Here is a 13,409-nt window from a genome sequence, read left to right as displayed (position 1 = left end):
TCATATATGGGGTTGCTAATAATCATCACGTGGTTAGTGTCCTCCAAATTTTCGGGTTCTTCTTCAACCCCCAGTGTCATTTTTCTATGATCAAATTTTCAGGTATTCACCTTAGTCTCTTTTTTATTTTGGAAAGTTGGGTTTGCAATAAGCTAGACTAGTTACTTAGGTCCTGTACCTGTAGAAGAGAGAGAGAGAGAGAGAGAGAGAGAGAGAGAGAGTGAGAACTGAAAGAGGAAATGATTTCAGATTTTTTTATTTTGGAAAGTTGGGTTTGCATTCTTACCTCAATGGTTTGAGAACTGAAACAAAAAGATCTGCTTCCATCAATGGCGAGGCTGCTGAACAAAATCTGGGCTAAAACAAAAAAATGGCATGGAAGAAGAAACAGAAGAAGAAGCATCGGGGAAGGAATGAGAGGAGAGGAGAGGAGAGGAGACTCCTCGTATGCCACAAATACCATTTAATTTCAGATTTTTTATTTATTATTAGTTTATTAAATAGATTTTAATTTAAATTAAATTATGATTAATTTGATGATGTGGACAGCCACATCAGATGCCACATAATGTGGTATACTAATGTGGTATATTAATGTGGTAAGAATAGCATTGTTGCTTTTGATACGGACGCGGTCACGGTTTCTGTACCGAATTCTTTTACAATCTCGGTCTCTGTCTCGTTCTCAGAGAGTTTATGTTTTTGAAGAAGAGGCCCAGGTTGATTCGGTGTTTTCACCATAGTATCAAACGTAATCACAATACCCAAAAGAAAAACAACAAACATTAATCGAAGAATTATAGTGCCTAGGATCAAAATATAATCAACGACAATAGTAATTAAAAGAATTGAATTTAGGGTGAGCTAATACATGCTCTGATACTAATAAATAACTTCTCACCTTTGGCTGTTATATGTCTAATAAAGCTGTGAGACGGTGAATAAGGAAGAATCTTCTACTCAATGGGGACCTTATGTTCTCACTAGAATAGGGCTAGTTTCTATATAGAACGTTTTCCTCTTGACCACAGACCAATCCATATATAGATGTAGGGGTGGTTCGGTATGGGATCCCATACCGAAACCATTGTCCCGATTCCCAAACCGAAATTTTTGGGAATCCAAAATTCAATCCCAATCCCAAACCAAATTTTTGGGAATCCCAATTTTCGGGAATCCCGAAATAATTTCGGGATTTCGGGACAAATCGGGAATCCCAAAATGCTTTTGGGCTTTTGGACTAAAATTTGACATATTATGTTTTTGGGCTAAAATTTGACATATTATAAAGTAATAAATAAAGTAACAAACTCAAAAGCAAAAATAGTAGTTACAAGCCAAGGTTTATAAATAAAGTAACAAACCCAAAATCAAAAAAATTAGTTATGAGCCAAAATTGTGTTGTATTCTCCTCACCTCCCAAATTAGCCGTGTCTAAAACAATAAACCACAAATCATTTACATAGAATTATAATCTAATAGATAATAAATACTAAGAAAATAAAAGAGGAAATTAAATTGTTTACAACTAATAAATAATGAATAATTCAAATACAAACTTTTCATATCACTAACTATTAGTACTAGTTAGAACTTAAACTACATCAAATATTAAGGTGCATCAATTATAACTATCAGTATACCCTTTATTAACCTCCCTATAGTGAATTACACCACATCAGTTATATTAATTAGTTTTATTAATGTACTAGTTTATCAATTAACAATATGCATGGACAATATTAAGGTACTAGTATAATATATGTATACTGATATATATAATCAAACTTTTCTGATGAACTTAAACTAATATCCAAAGATTAATCACATTAGTTGAGACAACTGGAATATAGAAACAAACAAAAGATTAATCATATTTATTTCAATTCGGTATGGGAATACCGAAAAAATGGAGATGGAATACCGAATCCCATACCGAAAATTTCGGTTTGGTTCGGGATTACATACCGAAAATTTCGGGAATTTTGGTTTGGGATTTTTTTGGTTTGGGATCGGGATTTTTTCGGTTTGGTTTGGGATTTTTGGGATTTTTTTCCAGCCCTATATAGATGTTAATCCAAACTACCTTCCACCTATTATGGACAGCAGTTGGTAACTGAAAGCACTACTCAATCCTTATAGGCGTGGGGCTTTCCATCAGTTCAACATGCTTGCCTTACGGTTCTACTTTAAAGGAAGGAAGTTAACCTAATAATTAACTCTAACTGATTATAATTATAATGTGACAATTAATCCTTATCATGATTTGTAGAGTCTAAATAACATTCCAACACCAATACCCAATAAAACTATGTCACACATAACTTAACTCATCATAAGCAAACGTGTGACTATTTGTGAGAAAGTTAGAGATGGCACCATAAATCATACTAGCCTTTCTACATTCATATAAACGCATGCAAAAGGCCTTCTATTTATCACAGGAGCTGGACCCCCTTAAATTTTTTAAATATGTTTGATAAATGTGAAACGAAATAACGTTAATATGTTTAATCATACAACGTAGGTCACGTTTCTTCAAGATAACATGACCAAATTCTGGTATGTTTTGATACATTGATTGAAAACAAATGATGAACAATATGTACATTAAAAAAAAAACATAAAGTTAACTTGTAATGTCATGGTTCCATTAATAAATCGTGGCCTCTTTAATCATGGTCTGTTTAATGGTTTAGTCTCATTAATCATGGTCCCTTTTATGTCCACTTACAACTATATTTCCCAGTTTTTTTTCTCGTATACTATGCTATCTTTACCAACTAAAGAGCCTAAAAAGTTTGTGACTCATTGCACCTGTGCAAAATATTTTCCTTCACTTACAGAGTGGCAAGAAGAAGGCACCACCCAACTGAACATAGTTAAATAAAAAAAACAAGTATACCACATTTTGTAAAACCACCTGACAATAAAGAAGAAATGTGACTGCCCTTTGAAGCCGATTTACACACGGTGCACGAATGAAGAAATACACAACAAAAAAGGCCACCTCCGTCGAATGACCTGAGAGAGGAAAAGATCAACTACAAAACACAGACAGAAAAGAGAGGGGGGAGGGAAAAAATAAGAACAACTTTGAAATCAACACACAGCCCGCACAGAGAGAGAGAGAGAGAGAGAGAGAGAGAGAGAGAGAGAGAGCTTAGGACATAAACCCTAACATTTTACCTGCAAGCCCAATGTCTAAGATAACGACACCAAATCATTGTATCCCTTCAGAAATATAACATGTTGCTTCACCTTGACCCAGTGCTCAATGTGGCTGGACAATAACACGTATATATCAGAGAAAACAATACAATAGGTTACAGAGACTAAGAAGGATAATATAAACTGGTTGTATATTGAAAGCAATCATTACAACCCCTCTGGCTCCAAATCATTGAAGAAGAAATATCTGCAGTAGTTTGGAAGCATGAAACTCCACGCAGAAAGTAGATTAACGTGGTTCAACTACATCTTCATGGTGCCAAGAGAACAACCACAATGGTATTGCTATTCATAGGAATATGGAATACTACATCACACTCCTTTGTACAATATATGAACTGATAAGGATTGATGATTCAGTCAATTTTGAAGCAAAACAAAAATTCCAAAACAAATAAGCATTGTTAATACCTTGTGAAATTGCAATGCGATTTTGAAACCGGAAAACCCTAAAATGTTGAGCGAATGAATGAACGCGTACTTCCGTACCCCAATCCTTTGTCATGAATCTGCAAGATAAAAAAGGATAATTACCCACTGTAGAAGCAATTGGGAGAACCAAAACAAAACTCAAAAGGAATTATTAAATTATGAATTCATAAGTAAACCTAAAATTAAAATAAATAAATAAATCCAAAACCACTGCTCGTCTCTTGAAAGCTTTGTTGGGGGTTTTAAAAATGCTTCACTACTTGGAGAGGTTTATCTCACAAAGAAAAATGTAACGCAGCGGAATTGATAGGCAAGAGAAAGAAAGAATTCTCAAAGTATTACACAAGGTTTTTATTCACTCACAAACTTAGTACAAGAGGAAACTCTCAAACACTCTTAGAAGCTTTGTTGCTTCTTCTTACTTCTTACTTGACACTCTCACTTCTTGCTACTTGCTCTCTTAGTTGTTACAAATGGTGTGGATGCCTTCTCCTTTTATAGGCATGGATGGAACCTTGGAGAAGCATGAAAACATTATGCTAGAGATATCTAGATAATTCCACTACCTTCCTAAGCTAGAATTATCTACACTAATCTTGTATGTTGGTGGAATCCTCACCATTCTTCTAGACTCTTCCACCAACTTGAACTTTGCTAGAATTCTCTAGCATGTGCATGGATCTTTCTTTGTGTATGGGCCGGATCAATTATCTTTGGGCCAAGACAAGATTACAATTCAACATCCCCCCTTAATCTTGTCTTGTGACGCCAATTGAGTTTCTTAGTCTGACAAAGTCTTCTTGTTTGAGTGGCTTGGTGAATATGTCGGCAACTTGGTCTTGAGACTTCACGTATTCCACTTGCACATCCTTTCTTGCAATGCACTCTCTTAAGAAATGATAACGGGTATCTATGTGTTTGCTCCTGTCATGGAATACTGGATTCTTTGCTAGAGCTATTGCAGACTTGTTGTTGACATAGATCTTTGTTGGCTCTTCTTGTCGCATTCTTAATTCTTTCAGCAAGTTTCTCAGCCAGATTGCATGGCAGACACATGAAGTAGCAGCTACATATTCAGCTTCACAGGTAGAGAGAGTGACAATCGGTTGCTTCTTCGACATCCATGTGAATGCAGTGTCTCCCATGAAGAACACAAATCCAGTAGTGCTTTTTCTATCGTCGGAATCTCCTGCCCAATCACTGTCGCTATATCCAACAAGTTTGTAGTTATCAGAACTTGAATAAAACAAGCCAAAGTTAACAGTACCTTTGAGGTATCGAAGAATTCTTTTGGCCGTTTTCAAATGTGTAGTTGTGGGATTCTCCATGTGGCGACTGATTAATCCGACAGCATAGAGAATATCTGGTCTTGTGCAAGTCAAGTAGCGCAAGCTTCCAACTAGACTTTTGAAAAATGTTGGATCTACGCTTTCTCCTTTGTCATACTTGGTTAGTTTGACTCCGCACTCCATTGGCGTGCTCACGGGCTTGCAGTCGTCCATTTTGAACTTTTTCAGTATCTCCTTTGTGTAGCTTTCTTGGGAGATGAAAATTCCTTCTTCGTTCTGCTTGACTTCAATGCCTAGGTAATATGCCATCAACCCGATGTCGGTCATCTCAAATTCTTTGGTCATCACTCTCTTGAACTCTTCAAACATGCTTGGATTACTCCCGGTGAAGATTAAATCATCCACATATAAGCACACAATCAAAATATCTCCATCTTTGACTTTGACGTAGAGAGCATGTTCATGAGGGCACTTGATGAAGTTGTTTTCCTGAAAGTACTTGTCGATGCGACTATTCCATGCTCGTGGTGCTTGTTTTAACCCATAGAGGGCTTTCTTCAGCTTCAGAACTTTGTCTTCATGCCCTTTGATCTCATAGCCTGACGGTTGCTGAATGTAGACTTCTTCTTCAAGGACTCCATTTAGGAAGGCGGACTTCACATCCATTTGTTGAATCTTCCAACTGTTTTGAGCTGCCAAAGAAATTAGTAATCGTATAGTTTCCAATCGAGCAACGAGTGCGAATACCTCATCATAGTCGATTCCGGCTCTTTGACTATAGCCTTTCGCCACTAGTCTTGCCTTGTATCTTTCGACCTCTCCATTGGCATTTTTCTTTGTCTTGTACACCCACTTGACTCCGATGGCTTTGTGTCCTTTCGGAAGAATAGCGAGTTCCCACGTATCATTCTTCTGGATTGCTTCAATTTCTTCATCCATTGCTTTCCTCCACTTAGTATCTTGCACTGCTTCTTGGAAGTCGACTGGTTCACAATCAGCAAAGAGACAGAAAAGTGTAGGATTATCAAGTCTTTCAGCTACCTCATAAAGATCTCGTATACTTCTTGTGCGTGGTACTTCTCTTTCATTTAGACTCCCACTTGACAATACTGATGCTGATGAATTACCATGATTGGTTGATGTTGGTGAAGCAGGTGGAGTAGTGGATTCTTGTTAAACCTCTCTTGCTTGCTCCATCATCCCTTGTTCATTCTCTTCTTCAAATTAAGGAAAGAAGTGAAGATCACCTGCATGCAGGCTAAAATCCCATTCTCCTTCTTCATCGAACATCACGTCTCGACTAATCACCGTCTTCCCATTGTTTGGATTATACAGCTTATAGCCTTTTGAATTGGTGTCATAGCCGATGAAGATGAACTTCTCACTTTTGTTGTCGAGTTTAGTTCTCTTCTCGTCTGGTACATGTATATGGGCTATGCTTCCAAAAACTCTTAGATGAGAAATACCTGGTTTTCTTCCACTCCATGCTTCTTGCGGAGTTTTTCCCCACACACTCCTTATTGGAGACCGATTGGATAGGTAGACAGCACATGCTACAGCTTCTGCCCACAATTCCTTAGGCAATTTCTTGCTTTTGAGCATGCTTCGAGCCATGTCAAGGATGGTTCGATTTTTTCTTTCTGCCACTCCATTTTGTTGAGGGGATCTTGGAACTGTCAAAGGTCGACGAATTCCATTTGCTTCACAAAACTCTTGAAATTCCTTCGAAGTGAATTCTCCTCCTCGATCAGATCTCATGGCTTTGATCTTGCAACCACTCTCCTTTTCTACAGCGGCTTTGAACTTCTTGAATGCTCCAAAGACTTCTGATTTCTGCTTCAAGAAATACACCCAGGTTTTTCTTGAAAAATCATCAATGTAGAGAAGGAAATAATTATTTTTACCCAAAGAGCTTGGTTTTATTGGACCGCACATATCGGTGTGAATGAGCTCGAGTGGCTTCTGGGCTCTTGTGGTCGACTCCTTTGGAAAGCTTTTCCTGAACTGTTTCCCAAGTAAACATCCTTCGCAAACTTGATCAGGGTGGCTGATACACGGTAAGCCTCTCACCATCTTCTTCTTGGATAATAACTCCAATCCCCCAAAGTTAAGATACCCAAAACGAAGATGCCAAAGCCAAGATATGTCTTTGTAACATATCTTGAGACACTTTGCAACATCGTTTTGAATGTTCATGGGAAACATCCTATTCTTTGACATTTTCGCCTTGGCAATTAATCTTCCTTTGTCATCTCTAAGAAAAAGGATATAATTTTTTCGTATGAAAATCATAACCTTTTTCTAAGAGTTGACCCAAACTCAAAATGTTGCTTTTCATATTGGGCACGTAGTAGACATTCGAAATTAATTGGTGACCACCATTTTCTAGGGGAATAAGGATGTTACCTTTTCCTTTTACGGGTATTTTGGATTCATCTCCAAAAGAAACGTTGCCACTCATTGATTCATTGAACTCTACGAAGATGCTTCTTCTTCCGCACATGTGGTTGCTAGCGCCGGTGTCAAGGTACCATGTATAGTCTTGGTCTCCATCATTGTTCTTGCATGCTAGTAGCACAACACCATTCTCTTCTTTCTCTTCTTTCACATAATTGACCTTCTCATCAAGTCTGCTGTTTGGAGCTCTACATTCCCAAGCATAATGCCCAAATTTTTGACAATTATAGCATTGAACTTGAGATTTTTCATACCTTGAGTTTGAGCGTCCTCTTCCGTGACCTTTTGTTGAGCTTTCTCCTCTTTCGTAGTTGCTATGGTTGTTGAAGTTCCAACCACATCCACGCCCATGTCCACGTCCGCGACCTCGACCACGACTTCTTCCATATTGGCTTCTCTCGTTGTTGAAGCTTTCTTCTTTCTTCTTTGGCTGGATATGCGTCTTGAGGAGCTGCTCATCATTCCCTTGCCTCTTCTTATGTTTCTCTTCATATGCTTGTAGCGAACCCATTAATTGCTCTATACTAATTTCTTCCAAGTTTTTAGTTTCTTCAATCGTCATGACAATGTGCTCGAACTTGGGGTCCAACGAGCGTAGTATCTTCTCCATAATTCTAACATCTTCTAACTTTTCTCCGTTTCTTTTCAATTGATTGGAAACAGCTAAGACTCTTGAGAAATAATCAGAGATTGATTCAGACCCTTTCATTTGTAGAGATTCGAACTCACCTCTTAATACTTGAAGACGAACCTTTTTCACTTGTTCGGCTCCTTTGTAAGAGGTTTGAAGCTTCTCCCATGCTTGCTTGGCAGAGGTTGCACTCGAGACCTTCTCAAAGCCATTGTCATCTAATGCTTGGTAGATGAAGTAGAGAGCCTTCTTGTCTCTCTTTCTTGAATCTTTCAAACTCTCATTCTGGGTTTGAGACAGAGTAGCTTCATCTTCTGGCTCAGTGTAGCCTTTCTCCACAACTTCCCAGACATCGTGTGCACCCAAAAGGGCCTTCATTTTGATACTCCAATTATCGAAGTTGTTGCTGTCGAGCACTGGAACTTGGAAGGCCGCCATAGCATTGCTAGCCATAGCTCTGATACCACTTTGTTGGGGGTTTTAAAAATGCTTCACTACTTGGAGAGGTTTATCTCACAAAGAAAAATGTAACGCAGCGGAATTGATAGGCAAGAGAAAGAAAGAATTCTCAAAGTATTACACAAGGTTTTTATTCACTCACAAACTTAGTACAAGAGGAAACACTCAAACACCCTTAGAAGCTTTGTTGCTTCTTCTTACTTCTTACTTGACACTCTCACTTCTTGCTACTTGCTCTCTTAGTTGTTACAAATGGTGTGGATGCCTTCTCCTTTTATAGGCATGGATGGAACCTTGGAGAAGCATGAAAACATTATGCTAGAGATATCTAGATAATTCCACTACCTTCCTAAGCTAGAATTATCTACACTAATCTTGTATGTTGGTGGAATCCTCACCATTCTTCTAGACTCTTCCACCAACTTGAACTTTGCTAGAATTCTCTAGCATGTGCATGGATCTTTCTTTGTGTATGGGCCGGATCAATTATCTTTGGGCCAAGACAAGATTACAATTCAACAAGCTTCTAGTCGAGTTTATGAGGCTAGATAGAACCCTTTTTCTGCTGACAGTTTATTTCCTCTTTATAACCGTTCCACTCTATTTGCAAAGCCAGAGATGTAGAGGAAATACTAATGTAGGAGTGAGAAGTTGGGGGAAAAAGTAATGCTATGTGTGCGATGGAAACGTTGAGGTTTGAATCCCACGTTCAATTTTTTTTTTTTTTCCTCTTTTATTTATTATGTTGAAGGAATGAATGAACGTGTACTTCCGTACCCCAATCCTTCGTCATTAATCTGCAAGATAAAAAAAGATAATTACCCACTGTAGGAGCAATTGGGAGAACCAAAACAAAAATCAAAAGGAATTATTAACTTATGAATTCAGAAGTAAACCTAAAATAAAATAAATAAAAAATCCAAAGCCACTGCTCTTCTCTTCAAAGCTTCTAGTCGAGTTTATGGGAAAATTTTTAGGTGTACCGGGTACACCAAATTTTTTTGGTGTACCCTCACTCATTAGAATTTTTTTGGTGTACAAAAAGTGAGGGTGCACCAAATTTTTTTGGTGCACCCTCACCATTATGAGTGAGGGTACACCAAATTTTTTTGGTGTGCCGGGTACACCGAAAAATCCCTCGAGTTTATGGGGCTAGATATAACTGTTTTTTCTTTTCTTTTTTTCTGATGGCTTATTTCCTTTTTATAACCGTTCCACTTTGTTTGCAAAGCCAGAGACATGGAGGAAATGATGATGTGGGAGTGGGAAGTTGGGGGAAAAAGCAATGCGATGTGTGCGATGGAAACGTTGAGGTTTGAATCCCACGTTCATTTTTTTCCCCTTTTTTTTTTCTCTTTTATTTATTATATACTAGCATATAGGCACACACAAAGTGTGTGAAAAATTTTTATTTTTGTTTTTGAGATAAAGGGAGGAAGAGAGTGATAGAGAATGTGAGAGTGAGAAGTTTTTTTTTTTTTTTAATTCTTTTTTTTAATTAGACATATGTTAGGATTACATGTAAGTGAGGCTTTAAAAAAAAAAGCAAAATTTGGTTGTGTGAAGTTACATTTCTGCCCATATTTCTTATTCATGTTCTATTTTAATTAAAGGGTTAAACTGATAATTTCATAGAATTTTGATTTACAATGAGTGTCTTATTAATTAGTAGAGATTTTACCTTTTAGTTTTAGAAAATAACCATCCTGAAATATTCATAAATTCCACATAGCTTTTGTATCTGAAGTAGTTGAATTTATCATTTGTTTTTCTTCTTTATTTTCTATTTTATCATATTATCACTTTTTTTTATTTAGACAAATCTATCCCTTATCAAATTTCTTTATAATTTATTGCATGAGTTAAGTTTTTTTGTTTGAGGAACTTTTACGTTCAATTATTTTTTGTGAAACCTTGAGACACCAAAACTTACTTTTGACTTTCTAATATTAGAGATTAGAGATTTGTCAGCTTGGACAAAAATTGCAGGCTCTGTCCACCAATGAATACTACTCCTTTTTATCTTTTATTATTTTAGTTTTTTTTTGGTTTGACCAGCTCCAAAAACAGCACTCCAGAAATTCCACTATTCAACCAAGGGCCATATCAAATGAAAACTGAAAACAAAACTTTTTATTTTTTTGTCGGAAAACAAAAAAATTATCTTTGAAAAAAATGAAAACAAAACAAAAAATACAACTAAAAGTACTCTTGTAGAGGCATCACTTTATCTTGTAGTCTTGTAGATGGTTGAAAACTTGCCAAGTGTTCGAAAATAACTGAAACACACGTACATCAGTCTTCTTGTACATAACAAAAAGACTAATGCTAGGAAATTAAATTTTATAAACTAAATAACTTGAAAGTTTATAATTGAATTATTACTTAATCGTTGATAAACGAGCTAATTTTTTATTAATGACATATCATTTAGTTTACTAATTTAGTCTATAAACTCGATCTCTCTAATATTACTCTAAGAAAAAAAAGTTACCTCAGTATATTTTGGTACCGCTCGTTTGTGTCTGGTGTCTTAATAAAACGTTTGGACTGAAAAATGCCCCCTCCAATGCAACTATCAAAGGCACATCTAATATCCACTTGCACTGGTAGGTCTCATAATTCAAGAGCTCAGAACCACCATGGGAACCAAAAACCAAGAGCTTCACATTGCTTTCTTCCCTTTCATGGCTCAAGGCCACATAATCCCCTTCATGGACTTGGCCAAACTATTTGTCTCCAGAGGTCTCAAAGCAACCATAATCACCACCTCTCCAGATGCACCCTCCATTCAAACCAAACTTCAAAACTATTCTAGTTCCCAAATCCAAATATTCACAATCAAAGTTCCGACTGCAGATGTTGGATTGCCGGAAAACTGCCAGAACTTGCACTGTGCCACCACCCCAGAAATGCATTTACAATTTTTGACGGCAACCGGCTTGCTTGGTCCGCAGATTAAGCAGTTCTTGCAGCGTAAGAAACCCAACTGCCTTGTGGCCGACATGTTCTTCCCTTGGGCTACCGACTTGGGTTCTGAATTTGGTATTCCGGTGCTCCTATTCCAAGGAATCGGTTATTTCCCCTTGTGTGCTATCCTATGCGTGCACCTGTACAAGCCTCACCTGTACGTCTCATCGGATTCGGACCCTTTCGTGATCCCCAACCTACCGGGTGCGATTGAGCTAACAAGAAAAAAGCTGCCGGATTTTGTTACGAATAGGGAAGAAAACGTGTTTACAAAGTTGTTAGGGGAAGGTGTGAAAGCGCAGAAACAGAGCTATGGGGTTCTGGTAAACAGCTTCTATGAGCTCGAAGCTGCTTATGCTGATCACTACCGAAATGATCTGGGGATCAGAGCTTGGCATGTGGGCCCACTTTATCTAGCCAATGAGAGGCTGGTTGAAGAGAACAAAAGCTCAATTGAAGAACAACACGAGTGCATCAAATGGCTTGATTTGAAAAAACCCAGTTCAGTTATTTATGTGTGTTTTGGGAGCTTGGCAACTTTTGTGGATGCCCAGCTTCTGGAAATTGCAGAGGGTCTTGAAGCTTCAGAGCAAAATTTCATTTGGGTTGTGAAGAAACAAGTGGGGGAAGATGGTTGGCTGCCTGAAGGATTCGAAAAGAGGGTCGAAGGGAGGGGATTGGTGGTAAGAGGGTGGGCACCACAAGTGAAGATTCTGTCGCACGCGGCGGTGGGAGGGTTTGTGACGCACTGCGGGTGGAACTCAACGCTCGAGGCGGTGGCTGCCGGGGTACCGATGGTGACGTGGCCGATTTTTGCGGAGCAGTTTTACAACGAGAAGCTGATCACGCAGGTGCTTGGGATTGGGGTTTGTGTGGGGGCCAAAGAGTGGATGAGGGTTGTGAGGGAGAGTGTGAGGAGGGATGAGATAGAGAAGGCTGTGAGGAGGGTAATGGTGGGTGAGGAGGCAGAGGAGATAAGGACCAGAGCTAGGGTTTATGGAGAGTTGGCTAGGAGGGCTGTTGAGGTTATGGGATCATCTTCTGAAGATTTGGATGCTTTGATTCAAGAGTTACGGTCTTATGATATTGCTCAAGAATTATAAAAGATAACAATTTTGAAATTACCAAATTTGGCCTTTTATGTTTCAATTTAAGATTGCATCAACTATTACTTTGACAATATTTTTGCAACTCTGGCATTATATTTTAGTCAACTTCACTTTAAATTGAATAATTCACAAATCTTTAGGCAAGCAAGAAAAAATATGTTTTTTTTTATTTAAAACAAATGATATTATCTAGTGAAGAGGAAGCTAAGTTTCACACTGAACTAGAAATAATGTAATTCAAATCTAATCTAAAATCTTTTTAAAAAAGAGTGCAAAACAAACAAAATGTTAATGTAATTTGGGCCACGCAAAGATGGACCATCTTCGACTGCCTCGTATTCCATCTTGTACTCAAAAAATCTCATCATTTGAACTAACATTCAAATCCGAGATAGTATGGCAAGTTTTAGCTTATGCTTAGATCAATTGTATATTGGAAGTCCTCTGTTTTAGTGTTTTGGGTCCGTCTTGTAACTGATGATCGGCTTAGAACTTCGATTTTCAAGTATTGCTCTATTTATTTACTTATATTTCGGTGAATAGACAAATAAATAGCAACAAAAAGGGAGTGTTGTAACGGTGCAAATGCCCGTCGTAAATGTGAGCAATCAAGTATGACCATACTTCTTAACGTATTTTAACGAAAAGTTATCGGTACTGTTCACTTTAACGAAAAACTATTTTTTTACACTAAAAAGTCAATCCTGATACTATTCACTTTACCCTTTATTTTGTCCTTATCGTTAAAACTCAAAGTTTTCAAGCCTTTTTCATTAGTTTTCCTTTCTTATTATTAACCACTTTGCCTATAAAACAATCATCCAAGCAAGA

The 13,409-nt window shown here is 37.7% G+C and overlaps 1 protein-coding gene and 1 long non-coding RNA gene across 2 annotated transcripts; one reads left to right on the top strand and one right to left on the bottom strand.

Moving 5' to 3' along the window:
• Positions 1-2,106: 2,106 nt before the first annotated feature.
• Positions 2,107-3,888, bottom strand: LOC125474027. Its single transcript, XR_007255781.1, has 3 exons — positions 3,643-3,888; positions 3,190-3,283; positions 2,107-3,024 (listed from the first exon to the last, which is right to left on the bottom strand). It is a non-coding gene; the product is annotated as an uncharacterized LOC125474027 (long non-coding RNA).
• Positions 3,889-10,089: 6,201 nt separating this feature from the next.
• LOC125474026 (UDP-glucose flavonoid 3-O-glucosyltransferase 7-like) lies at positions 10,090-12,732 on the top strand. The gene has a single exon (XM_048577451.1). It carries the CDS (start codon positions 11,142-11,144, stop codon positions 12,570-12,572), a length of 1,431 nt encoding a protein of 476 aa, XP_048433408.1. The 5' UTR covers positions 10,090-11,141; the 3' UTR covers positions 12,573-12,732.
• The last annotated feature ends 677 nt before the right edge of the window (positions 12,733-13,409 follow it).

The sequence above is a fragment of a genome, unplaced genomic scaffold (assembly GCF_019419815.1).
Source record: "Pyrus x bretschneideri cultivar Hongxiangsu unplaced genomic scaffold, Pyrus_bretschneideri_v1 Contig115, whole genome shotgun sequence".
NCBI lineage: Eukaryota > Viridiplantae > Streptophyta > Magnoliopsida > Rosales > Rosaceae > Pyrus > Pyrus x bretschneideri.
The sequence above is the reverse complement of the archived record's forward strand: the minus strand, read 5'-3'. Positions and strand labels throughout refer to the sequence as shown.

Coding starts and splice junctions, on each gene's coding strand:
- LOC125474026 (XM_048577451.1), top strand. CDS start 11,142: ATGGGAACCAAAAACCAAGAGCTTCACATTGCTTTCTTCCCTTTCATG.